Raw genomic sequence first — 14,071 nt, 5'->3', positions numbered from 1 at the left:
AGTAAAACCATGATGGTCAACTTTAACTAAGCTAAATAACTTCTTTGTGTCAACTGCATGTCAGTTGACTCTCAACTTAGTTTATATTTCACTAAGTTGCGTATATGCTGAATATATGTTGAAAGTCAAGGACTCACCTTTTACATGTATTTTAATCATCATTTGGACCATCCAAGTAAAGTAAAACCATGATGGTCAACTTTAACTAAGTTAAATAACTTATTTGTGTCAACTGCATGTCAGTTGACTCTCAGCTTCATGTCCATTACATTACCATAGATATGCAATGAGGAATAAGTACAAGGGATTTGAAAAAGAAGAGGTTTTATTACACATTTTTTCACATAAACACAAATGTTATATGAAACATTTTTCCAGGTAATTGTGAATAAAAATGTCTGAAAGAAGTGACCGTTTAACAGGTCATTAACTTTAACTTTAACATTAACTTGTTTAGTCCCCTTAGAGAAGTAATGCCAACAATATATATCTCCCTAGGGCAGATTAATAAACAAAGCTATTGGAACCATTTAATGCCAGGTGTGGGCTAGAGGGGTATAAAGTTCTGAATAAAGATTATAAACACACACCAAAAAAAACAAACAAAAAAAAAACATATATTATATTATATTATATTATATTATATTATATTATATTATATTATATTATATACAGGGCCATCTAAAAAAATTAGAATATCTTTGAAAAGTTACTTTATTTCAGTAATCCTGTTAAAAATGTGAAACTCATATATTATATAGATGTATTAAACACACAGAATGATCTATTTTAAGTGTTTATTTATTTTATTGATTTTGGCTTACAGCCAATAAAACCCAAAAATCAGTGTCTCAGAAAATTAAAATATTATATAAGACCAATTGGTACTTTCTGCAGTGTGGGCAGTGTGCCAAGTCCTGCTGGACAATGAAATCTGCATCTCCATAAAAGTTATAATCAGCAGAGGGAAGAAGCATGAAGTGCTTTAAGATTTTCTGGGAAAACAAAACTGCACTGACTTTAGACTTGATAATAAAACACAGTGGATCAACACCAGCAGATGACAGACATGAAGTCTAGTCTAGGTCTAGTGAAGTTTCCACCGATCAGTGATGGTTTGGAGAGACATGTGCAACATCTGCTGGTGTTGATCCACTGTGTTTTATTATCAAGTCTAAAATCAGTGCAGTTTTATTTTCCCACAAAATCTTACAGCACTTCATGCTTCCATCCGCTGATAACTTTTATGGAGATGCGGATTTCATTTTCCAGCAGGACTTGGCACACTGCCCACACTGCCAAAAGTACCAACTGGTCTTATATAATATTAAAATTTTCGGAGACACTGTTTTTTGGGTTTTCATTGGCTGTACGCCATAATCATCAACAATAAAATAAATAAACACTTAAAAATAGATCATTCTGTGTGTAATACATATATATAATAGATGAGTTTCACATTTTTAACTGAATTACTGAAATAAAGTAACTTTTCAAAGATATTCAAATTTTTATATATATATATATATATATTACTATAATTACATTACTAGTCATTTTTATACCATGTGGCCTTACATGCAGACCATACCTTACACCACTTCTTCAGTATTCTTTATCAACATTGAAAGGGATCAGTTTTTTCTCTCTTTTCATTGTGACCACCTTTGCAGCAAGAGCATCATCTCCTTGAATTTTGGTGGCACAAAGGTGGGCCAGGCCTCTGAGAGTCTTGTATTGTCCTTTAAAACCACTGAGAAGTGGTCTTTCAGTAAGATACAACTCTGCAATGGCTGCCATCCCCTTCACAGCATTCCTCGACACTGCAACCTTTTTGAATGCATGAGCCATTTTCATTCCCTTCTGGATGCAGCGAAGAACCTTTCTGTATCTCCGGACAACTTCTTTTATGCTGCTCACTAGACAAAACAAAACAGAGATTAGACATAAAATGGGCAAAGTGTTTCTTAATATCAATATCCACAAAAAAAAATGGCTATGAAAAAAAAGTTATGGTAGGCTAACAATCATACAACATCCAGGATAAGGGTTGTTGGCAACACACTTTATAAACTGTGCCCACATAACCCTTTTGTAACTCCTTATTTTAAGACTGTATTATGTGTCCCTAAATGTGTAAAATATTCAGCTCCAACGAAAGGCCTGTTATTTCCCCTTCACTGCAACAGCATGTCGATTACTGACCAAAGATTCACTCATGAACACCTGAAGATGAGGAAGTAGGCCTGTCGCAATATCGACGCTACCATATCGACTTTTTGTGCGATATTTTTTTTTTATCGTGACCATTTTTGCCAATGTCGACAACAGCCAGTAGGTTTCCACGTGAGCGAGGAGAACCATCAATGCAAAATAGCCAGTATGTGGACTTTGTTTCAAAACAGTGGCAACAAAAGCTGGCAACACTACTAACCTGAGATCTTATTTAAAGCACAACCATCCAGCTGAATATTAAATACTGTTCCCCAGAGAAATCCTGCCTCAAGCCCCACACGCTAAACATGCTGGTGTTCCTGCTCTAAATTTGTCTGACAGTTACATAAAAAATACATTTATAGCAAGAGCTATGGCCTGCTGTGCTATCTGTGCCTTTGATCATATGGACACGTGTGTTAATGTGTGCTAATGTGTGTTTTATAGCATATACATATATAATCAGAAAAAAAGTATCTGCAAGTGCCTTTGTGTCAAGAGTTAAAAAAAAAAAAAAACAGTTACTTTATTTTTTTTATATAAAGGTCTGTTTAATATTTAGTGCAATTTATTCTTACATTCAGCTGTTCCATATTTCAGGTTATGTTACAGGTTTTGATACGAACAATTGAAGCAGTATATCCAGTGTGACCTGACTTTAAATGCTATACTGTTCAAATCAGTACAAAAAATATATGCAAATAATGTGTATTCCAAATAAAAAATAATTTTCACTAACATTGTTTTACTGAAAATAGTATAGTGCAGTTGTTCTCAACCTTGGTCCTGCAGAGTTTATACTAATTACAGCACTCCTGATCCAACTATTCAACTGTCAAGCTCTCACTGATGAGAACTTAGATGTGTGACTGCAGGAAACACTAATACCTGCTGGCTAGTAGTGCCCTGGAACAGGACTGTTAGCCATTGATACAGTCTCTGTAGCTTTTAATTATTATTATTTTTTTTAAATCAGTCAGTTTTAATGTCATGTAAAATCTGTGTGATGCCATTAATGCATTTATATAATAATAAAAAATAAAAAAAAAACATTCAGTGTTTCTGTATTATCTCTGACAGAGCTATTATCACATTATGATACAATGTCTGAATAAATTACCTACCCTTTTCTTTTGAGAAGGTTTTTTTCTCCTTTGTCTTCTTGTCTTTTTTCTTCCTCTTTGCCTTTTCTTTTTTCTTCTTCTTCTTATCCCTGTCCCTTTTCATATGCTTCCACTTCCTATGCTTTTTTTCATCTGAGCTAGAGTCAGATTCCAGGCTTGATTCAAAGTCTGAAGTAGTCAGAGAATCAGAGGTAGATTCTGAGCCGGAGTCTGACTCTGTCATGGAATCCTCACCAGAGGGTCCTGTCTCTCTGTTGGCTTCATCAGCTGAAAGACAGGCAGGGAAAAAACAGCTATAAAATGTACAATAAACAGTTACTTTGAATTTTCAGAAATAGACCACCTACAGCTGCACTGATAGGGCTTAATCTGAAACCCTAATCAAATGAACTATACTGTAGTTCCCCAATGGTACCACCAATAAAAATATGATTACATTCTCATTATAAAACCACAAAACATGAATACCTAACAATGTCATATAAAGTATATAAAAATATTTAATTATTTAATTTAAATACACATCTACAAACAATCTCCTACAAACCTACATCCAGTTAAATTAATTGTTTCAGTTATTTTACAGAAGCAAGCCCAACTAATAGAAACCAATTTGCATTATATTCTTAATTCTTAAGTATGAGGTTATGAAGTCCTTATTATTAATGACTGGACACTGAACATTTCTGACCCCACAAAAAAGTTTCGGTTCTGATTGCAACAGTGTTTTTTTTGATAAGTGTTTTGACATTTGACTTGTTCAAATTCTTGTTTGGATTTGTTTGGATGTTTGAAGCCTATTTTTATTTTAATCAAGCAGAACACATAACAGGTTCTTTAAGGGCCAACTAATAAAAAAAATGCAATAAGGTGCGATATAAGACGAGACAATATTGTTCATATCGATATAGACTACGCTGCGTTACAGTGAGCCTCATCAGTTCTCCCGCTGTGTCTCTGTACAGCTTCACCTAGCCCTGCCTCCCTCCCACACTGAACACACTACCCCTCCCCCACCGCAGTCAGCATCAGCAGCAGAGCGGGGAGAGAGAGAAAAGGTGACAGAGAAACCTCCCGTTACATCTCATTTTTAGATGGTTTTGATTCAGCGAGTAAGATGAGCAGCAGAATAAGGTATTTTGTAGAGCGGGGGTCAGTAATAGGCGGACCTGGTCCACTATTGAGAACTAGTTCACTTCTAGAGGGTTTATTTCAAACTTTATTAGCCGTTGACAGAGGTTTTGCAGTGCAGGAAACTCAAAGATCAATCGCCTGCGTTCTAAATAAAGTGTGACGCGCACAGAGGAGAGATACGAAGCTCATCCGGACAATGTTCTTTATAAAAATACACAGTGACGGCAGAACCCGACTTTTCAGAGAAACAGCAGCGCGTCTCATGTTCTGAAGCATCACCACTGAACTAACTAACACTCATCTTTAGAGCAGACACACCCACTCTAACCTGAACTGATCAATCAGCTCCTTCACATGTGTATGAGAATAGACCTGACACTGTTTCAGCCCAGATATACAGAAAACTCAAACTGCGCTTTTTATTTTATTTTTTCTTAAGCACTTTAAATGCCCTTTTTCCAAAAGCATATATTTTATATATCCCTTGTTTTTAGGCTACTTTAAGTTAAAAAAAAATAATTTGAGGAATTGTTTAATATATATGTTTATAATTAGTATAATTTGAAATGACTTTCAGTTGTTGATTATATAAAATGCTGCTAGAACTGCTAGGCTACTCTAATATACAGGATACGGTGTTCTGTCAAATTGTCCTATCTTGTCAAACCGTGCTGCCCTAATCTATATATTTAACTGTAAAAATACAAAAAAAGCACTGGTTTAGGGTATGTAACCAGTGACATTTCAGTAGATGCACGTTATTAGATTTGGATTGCATAAATCATTGTATCATGGCAAATGATGGCACATAGAGCTCATTACAAACTGCTTTTGTATTTATTTATAATAATAATTGTAATTATTAGTTTCCATTTGCACTTTTGTGTTTAATGCACATAAACCCCTATAAAACAGATTAATTATAAATAAAGAACATGATAAATAATTAAATTGTGCAGGTCAGAGCATGCGCAGTACCTTTGGGAGTATGTATCAATGGGTAGGACAATTCGACAGAACAACGGCACTGAATTATAAAAATACCAATATAAAATTTGGATCATGCCTCTTTATCTCTAAAGTATCTTTTTGATATTACCTTATGGGATAAAAAAAAAAGAGATATATATCGTATATCCCAATTCAGAAAAAAATTATCAAGATATAGTTTTTGATCCATATCGCCCAGCCCTAATCCAATCTATATATGAAAAGAGAATGTAATATATACTGCATATATATACACACACAAAAACAGTGTGTTTTGGACACTATGAAATCAGAGTTAAAATTTAAAATTGTGACTTGTAAAGAGTTAATTACTTGAATTTCTTGCCTCTTGTGTTTGAGATCATCAGTGGTAAAGAAATATTCTAATTATGAGGAGCAAGAATTACTCAACTAAGAACTATTCAAATAAAGGTCAGTCAATCTGAAACATTTTTGAAAGCATCCTCAAGTGCAGTCACAAAGACCGTCAAATGTTACAATGAAACTGGCTCTCATCAGGACCATTTCAGGAAAGTAAGACCGCAAGTTACCTCTGCATTACAGGATAAGTTCATCCTAAGTTAAGTTCCAGCCTCAGAAACTGCAAGTTAACCACACCCCAGGTAGGAACATCTAAACACTTCACAAAGTATTCTGTTTTTTGTATTGTTTTTTAACACTATTAAGTTTGTACATGATTCCTTATGTTTTCCTTTATAGTCTAAATCACTTCACTATTCATTTACTATGTAGGAAACAAAAATAAAAACATTCATTCACTCTCACACACAAACACACACACACACACACAAATATAACCGTACCTTTCTTTTGTTGGTCCTCCAATTGTTTACGCAGAAATGCATTATCCTCCTTTAAGTCTTTAATTTGGTTTTCTAAATGTTCAACCTTACTTTGCCATTTCAGAACATCTTGTTTAAAAGGCTGTGGTGCATAACAGGAGGCACCTAAGAACAAATAAGGAAAATAAATTTAACAAACACTGAAGTCACTTTGAAGTAATGAATATATATATATATATATATATATATATATATATATATATATATATATATATATATATAAGTATATATATATATATATATATATATATATATATATATATATATATATATATATATATATATATATATACTTATATATACAGGGCAATCTCAAAAAAGTAAAATATCTTTTAAAAGTTTAATAACTTTATTTCAGTAATTCAGTTCAAAATGTGAAACTCATATTATATAGATGTATTAAACAAAGAGTGATCAATTTTAAGTGTTTACTTATTTTATTGTTGATGATTTTGGCTTACAGCCAATGAAAACCCAAAAATTGGTGTCTCAGGAAATTAGAATATTATATAAGACCAATTTGTACTTTTGGCAGTGTGGGCAGTGTGCCAAATCCTGCTGGAAATTGAAATCTGCATCTCCATAAAAGTTGTCAGCAGAGGGAAGAAGCACGAAGTGCTTTAAGATTTTGTGGGAAAACAAAACTGCACTGACTTTAGACTTGATAATAAAACACAGTGGATCAACACCAGCAGATGTTGCACATGTCTCTCCAAACCATCACTGATTGGTGGAAACTTCACACTAGACCTCGAGCAGTTTGGACTCTCTCCACTCTTCCTCCAGACTTTGGTCTCTTGATTTACACATGAAATGTAAAATTTACTGATGATCAGTGATGGTTTGGAGAGTCATGTCTGTCATCTGCTGGTGTTGATCCACTGTGTTTTATTATCAAGTCTAAAGTCAGTGCAGTTTTGTTTTCCCAGAAAATCTTAAAGCACTTCATGCTTCTTCCCTCTGCTACTGACAACTTTTATGGAGATGCGGATTTCATTGTCCAGCAGGATATTTTAATTTTCTGAGACACTGATTTTTGGATTTTTATTGGCTGTAAGCCAGAATCATCAACAATAAAATAAATAAACACTTAAAATAGATCACTCTGTGTGTAATACATCTATATAATATGAGTTTCACATTTTCAACTGAATTACTGAAATAAAAAAAGTAACTTTTTAAAGATATTCTATTTTTTTTTAGATGGCTCTGTATAAAGTTATATGATTACATGATAGTAAATAACTTAATATAGCACACAATATTTTTCCTAGTTAACTCATCATATTTTATGTACAAATGTACTTAGATCAGAGTATTCAAAATCAGCTAGTCAGCTGACTAGCTAACCTACCTAGGTTGGTAACTAGTTAACTAACATTAGCTAAGAAGAGTAAGCTAGCCAGATCCTTAAACATCAGTGGTAGACAGCTGGTGCTTAGTACATCCACTAAAATGCTTCACTGAGCTGCACGTAGCATGACAAATTGCAATCTTTGTGTTTCCAGAACAATTTAAACACGATGTATAACATGATTATTAGTGAAATATTTCCTTAAAAGATAACTGACTACCGTACCCTGAACCACCGTGCTCTCCTGACGCCTTTCCTCTGCCTCATCTGTGGCCAGTAAACGAGCTCTGGCGCGCGTTTTCAATCCTGCAGCCATTTACCCATCTAACACACGCGTGCTCCTGAGTTTTACTGCAAATTACACAAAAAAAGAAAACTGTATTAAGCTTTGTTCTACAGCCAAACCAAACGAGCAGCACCTCAAGCCGTTTCGTGTACAGGCTCGGTAAAAAGTACAAGCAGAGAAAGACCTACCTAACTTTAATTGAGCTCCGCGGTCAGAGAGTGGGGCGGGACTTCTTCATTCCAGCTCATCACGTCTTCCAACAGCCAATCAGAGAGCAGGATGAAAAGCCACGGAGACTTTCAGCAAATGAAATAAAAGCGCGCCTATTCTTACTTTAAAACAAACAGAGCTTAAAACAGTACCGTGATTAGGTGGCTACAGAAGCAATGAGTATTTTACGAAGATTAATGAAAAATGTTTATGTAAGGAAAAACAAAAAAACATCTTATAACCTGATCAGATGGATGCAAAATGAAAAATTACTAAAACGCAAACTAAAATGCAAGAGGTGTAACAAGAGGATGAGGATGGTACATTCCCACTGTGCTGACAATTTTATATGGTAAGGTCATTTTGTTTATATAAGCTAATTGGAAAATGTACAGTCAGTCTACAATCTAAGACATATTTTTCCTTAATATCTAAAATCTGTTACTCTGTTATAATAAAATAAACTATTTTATTACAACATAAAATACCTATTAACCAAAGTCTGCAGTAACAGAGCTGTTACTGTCTTCGCCGTTATATCAGAAAATGACTGACAGCCGCTAGGGGGAGCCCGCGAGAGAGTCCAAAATGAATGGGAGTGAATTAAGCTACACGGCTAAAAACACAAATAAAAAATACAAACTATTCCCTAGGTCGGGATTTTTCTTTAATATAGGAAAGTAAAATGAAGTATTTCCTTAAAAAAGCAAAGAATACTTATCAACATATCTTAGTGTTTCATCAGTAAACAGGTTTTAAGCTGTATATGCGCTAGCATTGCTGCTACTGTGAGGTTGAAGATGCTGGAGATACAGTCAGAGCATGTTTAAAAGGTCTGCAGAGCTGAAACCTTTGATAAAATTTTGTGTTATAAAAATTAGTAAAAGTTTCAGTTTAAAAATTATTAATCATTTATAAACTGATTTTGCTTAAATGCTTCACATGAATCCCATTCATTTTGGCTATATATATATATATATATATATATATATATATATATATATATATATACAGGGCCATCTAAAAAAATAGAATATCTTTGAAAAGTTACTTTATTTCAGTAATTCAGTTGAAAATGTGAAACTCATACATTATATAGACGTATTAAACACACAGAGATATATTTTAAGCGTTTATTTCTTTTATTGTTGGTGATTTTGGCTTACAGCCAATGAAAACCCAAAAATCAGTGTCTCAGTAAATTTGGATATTATATAAGACCAATTGATACGTTTGGCAGTGTGGGCAGTGTGCTAAGTCCTGCTGGAAAATGAAATCTGCATCTCCATTAAAGTTGTCAGTAGCAGAGGGAAGCATGAAGTGCTGTAAGATTTTGAGGGAAAACAAAACTGAACTGACTTTAGACTTGATAATAAAACACAGTGGATCAACACCAGCAGATGACAGACATGACTCTCCAAACCATCACTGATCATCAGTAAATTTTACATTTCATGTGTAAATCAAGGGAGTCTGGAGGAAAAGTGGAGAGACACACAGTCCAAACTGCTCGAGGTCTAGTGTGAAGTTTCCACCAATCAGTGATGGTTTGGAGAGACATGTCATCTGCTGGTGTTGATCCACTGTGTTTTATTATCAAGTCTAAAGTCAGTGCAGTTTGGTTTTCCCACAAAATCTTACAGCACTTCATGCTTCCTTCTGCTGACAATTTTATGGAGATGTGGATTTCATTTTCCAGCAGGACTTGGCAAACTGCCCACACTGCAGAAAGTACCAATTGGTCTTATAATATAATATTCAAATTTTCTGAGACACTGATTCATCAACAATAAAATAAATAAACGCTTAAAATAGATCACCCTGTGTTTAATACATCTATATAATATATGAGTTTCACATTTGTAACTGAATTACTGAAATAAGTTAAATTTTTTTTTTTTTACTAAAAGTGGTCTCATTTTTGTTCCAGAGCTGTATATATATATACACAAACCGGATTTGCCATCTCCACATCATTGCATTCAGTTTTTATTCACAATTTGTTTAGTGTCCCAACTTTTTTGGAATCCGGTTTGTGTATATATATATTTTTCCTGAAACACAGAACTGCATACCCTACTCCATACGGTACTCTAATATGATAGGACATAAATTTTTCTACCTTTTGCAACAATTTGTTTGCCAGGGAGTGTCGAAGGCGGCATTGTGGAAGGTTGAAGAGAAGTGTGAGAGCCGAGTCGCTCTTCTCAGGTTCCCACAGTGACCTTTTTACATGGATGAAATACATACATAGGTGAGTCTGTAAATTTCGGCAATGTGTATATGCCATTGACATGAATGCCTGATTTGCCTGAGCCTAAATCTTTTGTGGTGCAGCCTGGACACATCCTCAGCGTTGAACTGAGGATGTGTCCCAGCTGCACCTTTTACCGTGTTTCAGAAAAGTTCAACACTAATTTTTTTTGTTTTTGTAGGTTCTCACAAGGCTTACAAATGCGACAGGTGGACATGATCCAAGATGGAATAACAAAGAGCACCAGGACCCTCTCTATGATGTCCAACAAACTCAAGCAAATGTGCGTCAAAAGTCTGCGAAAGTTTCGCAAAAAGAAAGGACAGAAAGTGGGAGGAGCTGACATCATTGTTCAGATTGATGAGAGCAAGTTCTGCCACAAGCGAAAGGTATATAAATTTAATTAACATAACTGAAATCCCATAGACCATTTATTGGTGTGACACAAAAAAAAGTAATTGGCAGTACTGGTTTCTAAAACAAATAAGTGATTAAGCCTGCAATGAGGTACACAAATTTTCCACAAATTTGTAAAATATTAATATGATTTGGATTACATATTCCAGAACCCCAGATCAGAAAAATGTGGAACAGTTTGGAAAATGCTTAAAACAAAAAAAGCTGTTTCTAACATTTATTTTGACATTTATTTGATTGCAGACAGTATGAGCCCAGTACATTTTATCTGCTCAACTTCATTTAATTTCTTAATATATTTTATTTAGTAATATTAATGTTTATAAATATACGTCCATTTCAGCCCTGCCACAAATTTAAAAATAGTTGGGACAGCAAAGCATTTACCACTTTGTAATGTTTTCATTACTTCACACAACACTTTTAATCAAGAATACTAAGTGATGAAGTGTTTCAAACACTAAAACACAGACACAGAAAATATTTTAGTAAGTTGTGTATGAGTGCAGGGTTGTTGTTGTTTTTTGTTTATACATTCTCTATTGGAGGCAGATCAGGACTGCAGTCCAGCCAGCCCAGTACCCATACATTTCACAGCATGCCTATATATGTGTAATTGGCACACCCATACCATGAGAGAACCTTTTAGACTTGTTGTATTTGGTCTGGAGCACACAGTGTTAATTTTCACCAAAAAGATATGTAATACTGATCACTCTGTCAACAAAACACTGTGCTTCCTCTGTGTGATGTGAGTCCAGTAGAGAAGTGGACGCTGCTTCTGTACAGTAAAGTTGTAAGTGGTAGCAGAGACTCTGTGGTTTGTGGAGGCTGCTTTTGAATCAAATCATGACCACGACATGATGTGTTTCAAATAAATTGTATTTAATATTTTACCTTATTACTAGCCTTAAATTTAATCTGTCCCACCATTTTTTGGAACGTTTTGCATGGATAAAATGCAGGAATGGGTGTACATTAATAAAGAAAAAAAGCTGAGCAGATAAAACATAAAATATCTTGAGCACACTGTCTGCAATTAAATGGTCACACACACATGAGAATGAGATGTGAATGAGACATTGCACCTCACTGTGTCTTTAAACAGCTTTAACTTAAAGTATACGCAACAGTTTTATATATATATATTAAGATTTGTACTAAAAATAAATATGACTGGCCTTCCCTTGTGTTACCCAGGAAATATCACATGGAGTCACTATTTGTGACTCTTAATGTACCACTACCCCAAGGAGACACCAGGCAGGATAGGCTATTTAACATTAGCTAACACTGTCATCAAAATGTTCAAATCTAGTGTATTATACTACATCTTATTAACACTGTTGTTACCCATATCACCCTTGTTATGTATCAGTCTAAATTAATATCATATATTAATCGGCTAATTTTACAAAAGGGGTGAAATGCTTTAAGCATATCAGCTCACTTAAGCTACTGTAGCCAGTGAACTCTACAATCTTCTATCCATTAATTTCCAGTGATTTTTGGGCTAGTTTAAATTTCTCCTGACATTTTTAGGTTGTCTAGTTAGTATAGATCACTGGGTACATCTTTAGTTTATTTAGGCTATGAATATTAAATATTATTTTTGACTGATGCAGATAATGGGAATAGTAGTTCTTATAATATATAATAGTGGAGCTACACTTCAGCATTTGAAACAGGAGTGTTAATAAGATACAGTGTCATATGTTATAGATGTAAGCTAAGGTTGAAAATGTTAGTCTGTCAACCTCTGTGAGGGAATGGTACATTATGAGTCACAGTGGCAACTCTTCGCTTGGTGCTGTATATCCTCCACAAAACATTATAACAGAAAATGAACAGCAGTGGAGTACAGTCATATCTAGTTTTAGTATATATCTTTTAGGGCTGCCCCATATTTTTTCAAAAACATTTCTTTTTTCGACAATATATATTGTGATATTAAACAATGCAGGGCCCATGACATCAAGCTCTTTAAAGACACTGCAAGCCACAATTTCCCATTCACTTCTATTCAAACCATCCATAATGTTTTCCCCCACAAGGGGTGTGGTTTTCTCCCGATGACGCTTTGCACTTTGTCTCTATACAGTAAGGTTGTAGAGCTGTTATTTAAATGATTTTAAACTATTTGTACAACCCTTATACCTTTGGTCTTTTTCTAGTATGGCAAAGGTCGCTATGGAAACACTTGGAGGAGGAAGAGAACGTGGGTATTTGGAATGCTTGAAATAAGGCCACACCTCAAGCGTCCCATACTCCGCCTGGTCAAAAAAAGAGACAAAAACACACTGATCCCGATCATCAGAAAACATGTTAAGCCTACGACTCTTGTAGTAAGCGATGACTGGAGAGCTTACTCAAGCCTAAAAGAGGAAGGATATCGGCATGTAAGGGTTAACCACAGTCAAAACTACATCGACCCGATTTCAGGTCTGCACACACAAAACATCGAGAGGGCATGGCAGACGTACAAAAAGGAGGTTTGGCATATGAGAGCCAACAGGTCTGAGAAATCTTTAAGAAAGCATCTCTGCTTCATAGAGTGGACATACTGGTTGGGCAGAATGCACAAATATGGGGTGCTTGGTAGACTTTTTAAAGACATCAGATGTGCATAGAGCAAAAAGGTAATTCAGTATACTGTTTTTGATATTTCAGTAATGTGTATGTTTTGTTTTATTGGCTGTTTGACCTGTAATTCTGAAATGGTTTAAAAATGACTGTAGTAATGTGATATATATATATATATATATATATATATATATATATATATATGTTTTTTTTTTTTTTTTTTTTTTTGGTGTGTGTTTATAATCTTTATTCAGAACTTTATACCCCTCTAGCCCACACCTGGCATTAAATGGTTCCAATAGCTTTGTTTATTAATCTGCCCTAGGGAGATATATATTGTTGGCATTACTTCTCTAAGGGGACTAAACAAGTTAATGTTAAAGTTAAAGTTAATGACCTGTTAAACGGTCACTTCTTTCAGACATTTTTATTCACAATTACCTGGAAAAATGTTTCATATAACATTTGTGTTTATGTGAAAAAATGTGTAATAAAACCTCTTCTTTTTCAAATCCCTTGTACTTATTCCTCATTGCATATCTATGGTAATGTAATGGACATGAAGCTGAGAGTCAACTGACATGCAGTTGACACAAATAAGTTATTTAACTTAGTTAAAGTTGACCATCATGGTTTTACTTT

At 34.5% G+C, this 14,071-nt stretch overlaps 2 protein-coding genes across 3 annotated transcripts; one reads left to right on the top strand and one right to left on the bottom strand.

Annotated features, from left to right (window-relative positions):
- Window positions 1–277: 277 nt before the first annotated feature.
- On the bottom strand, window positions 278–8,312 carry LOC125804039 (coiled-coil domain-containing protein 106-like). Of its 2 annotated transcripts, XM_049483155.1 has the most exons (5): window positions 8,154–8,312; window positions 7,905–8,030; window positions 6,287–6,430; window positions 3,339–3,605; window positions 278–1,919 (listed from the first exon to the last, which is right to left on the bottom strand). In XM_049483155.1, exons 2-5 carry the CDS (start codon window positions 7,993–7,995, stop codon window positions 1,606–1,608), a joined length of 816 nt encoding a protein of 271 aa, XP_049339112.1. In that variant the 5' UTR covers window positions 7,996–8,030; window positions 8,154–8,312; the 3' UTR covers window positions 278–1,605. The 2 variants fall into 2 exon arrangements, with proteins under 2 accessions (XP_049339112.1, XP_049339111.1); XM_049483154.1 differs by lacking the exon at window positions 8,154–8,312 and having other exon boundaries at window positions 7,905–8,124.
- A 93-nt stretch (window positions 8,313–8,405) lies between these two features.
- On the top strand, window positions 8,406–13,647 carry LOC125803978 (uncharacterized). Its single transcript, XM_049482893.1, has 4 exons — window positions 8,406–8,527; window positions 10,322–10,429; window positions 10,611–10,818; window positions 13,021–13,647. Exons 1-4 carry the CDS (start codon window positions 8,430–8,432, stop codon window positions 13,474–13,476), a joined length of 870 nt encoding a protein of 289 aa, XP_049338850.1. The 5' UTR covers window positions 8,406–8,429; the 3' UTR covers window positions 13,477–13,647.
- Window positions 13,648–14,071: the final 424 nt, after the last annotated feature.

The sequence above is a fragment of the Astyanax mexicanus genome, chromosome 8, assembly GCF_023375975.1.
Source record: "Astyanax mexicanus isolate ESR-SI-001 chromosome 8, AstMex3_surface, whole genome shotgun sequence".
Lineage (NCBI taxonomy): Eukaryota > Metazoa > Chordata > Actinopteri > Characiformes > Acestrorhamphidae > Astyanax > Astyanax mexicanus.
This window is presented reverse-complemented; position numbering and strand designations above follow the sequence as displayed.

Coding starts and splice junctions, on each gene's coding strand:
- LOC125803978 (XM_049482893.1), top strand. CDS start 8,430: ATGCAAAATGAAAAATTACTAAAACGCAAACTAAAATGCAAGAGGTGT. Junction 8,528..10,321: donor TGTGCTGACAATTTTATATG/GTAAGGTCATTT, acceptor TTTGTTTGCCAG/GGAGTGTCGAAGGCGGCATT. Junction 10,819..13,020: donor AGTTCTGCCACAAGCGAAAG/GTATATAAATTT, acceptor GTCTTTTTCTAG/TATGGCAAAGGTCGCTATGG.
- LOC125804039 (XM_049483155.1), bottom strand. CDS start 7,995: ATGGCTGCAGGATTGAAAACGCGCGCCAGAGCTCGTTTACTGGCCACA. Junction 6,431..7,904: donor GGAGAGCACGGTGGTTCAGG/GTACGGTAGTCA, acceptor ATTTGTTCTTAG/GTGCCTCCTGTTATGCACCA. Junction 1,920..3,338: donor AACCTTCTCAAAAGAAAAGG/GTAGGTAATTTA, acceptor TGTTTTGTCTAG/TGAGCAGCATAAAAGAAGTT.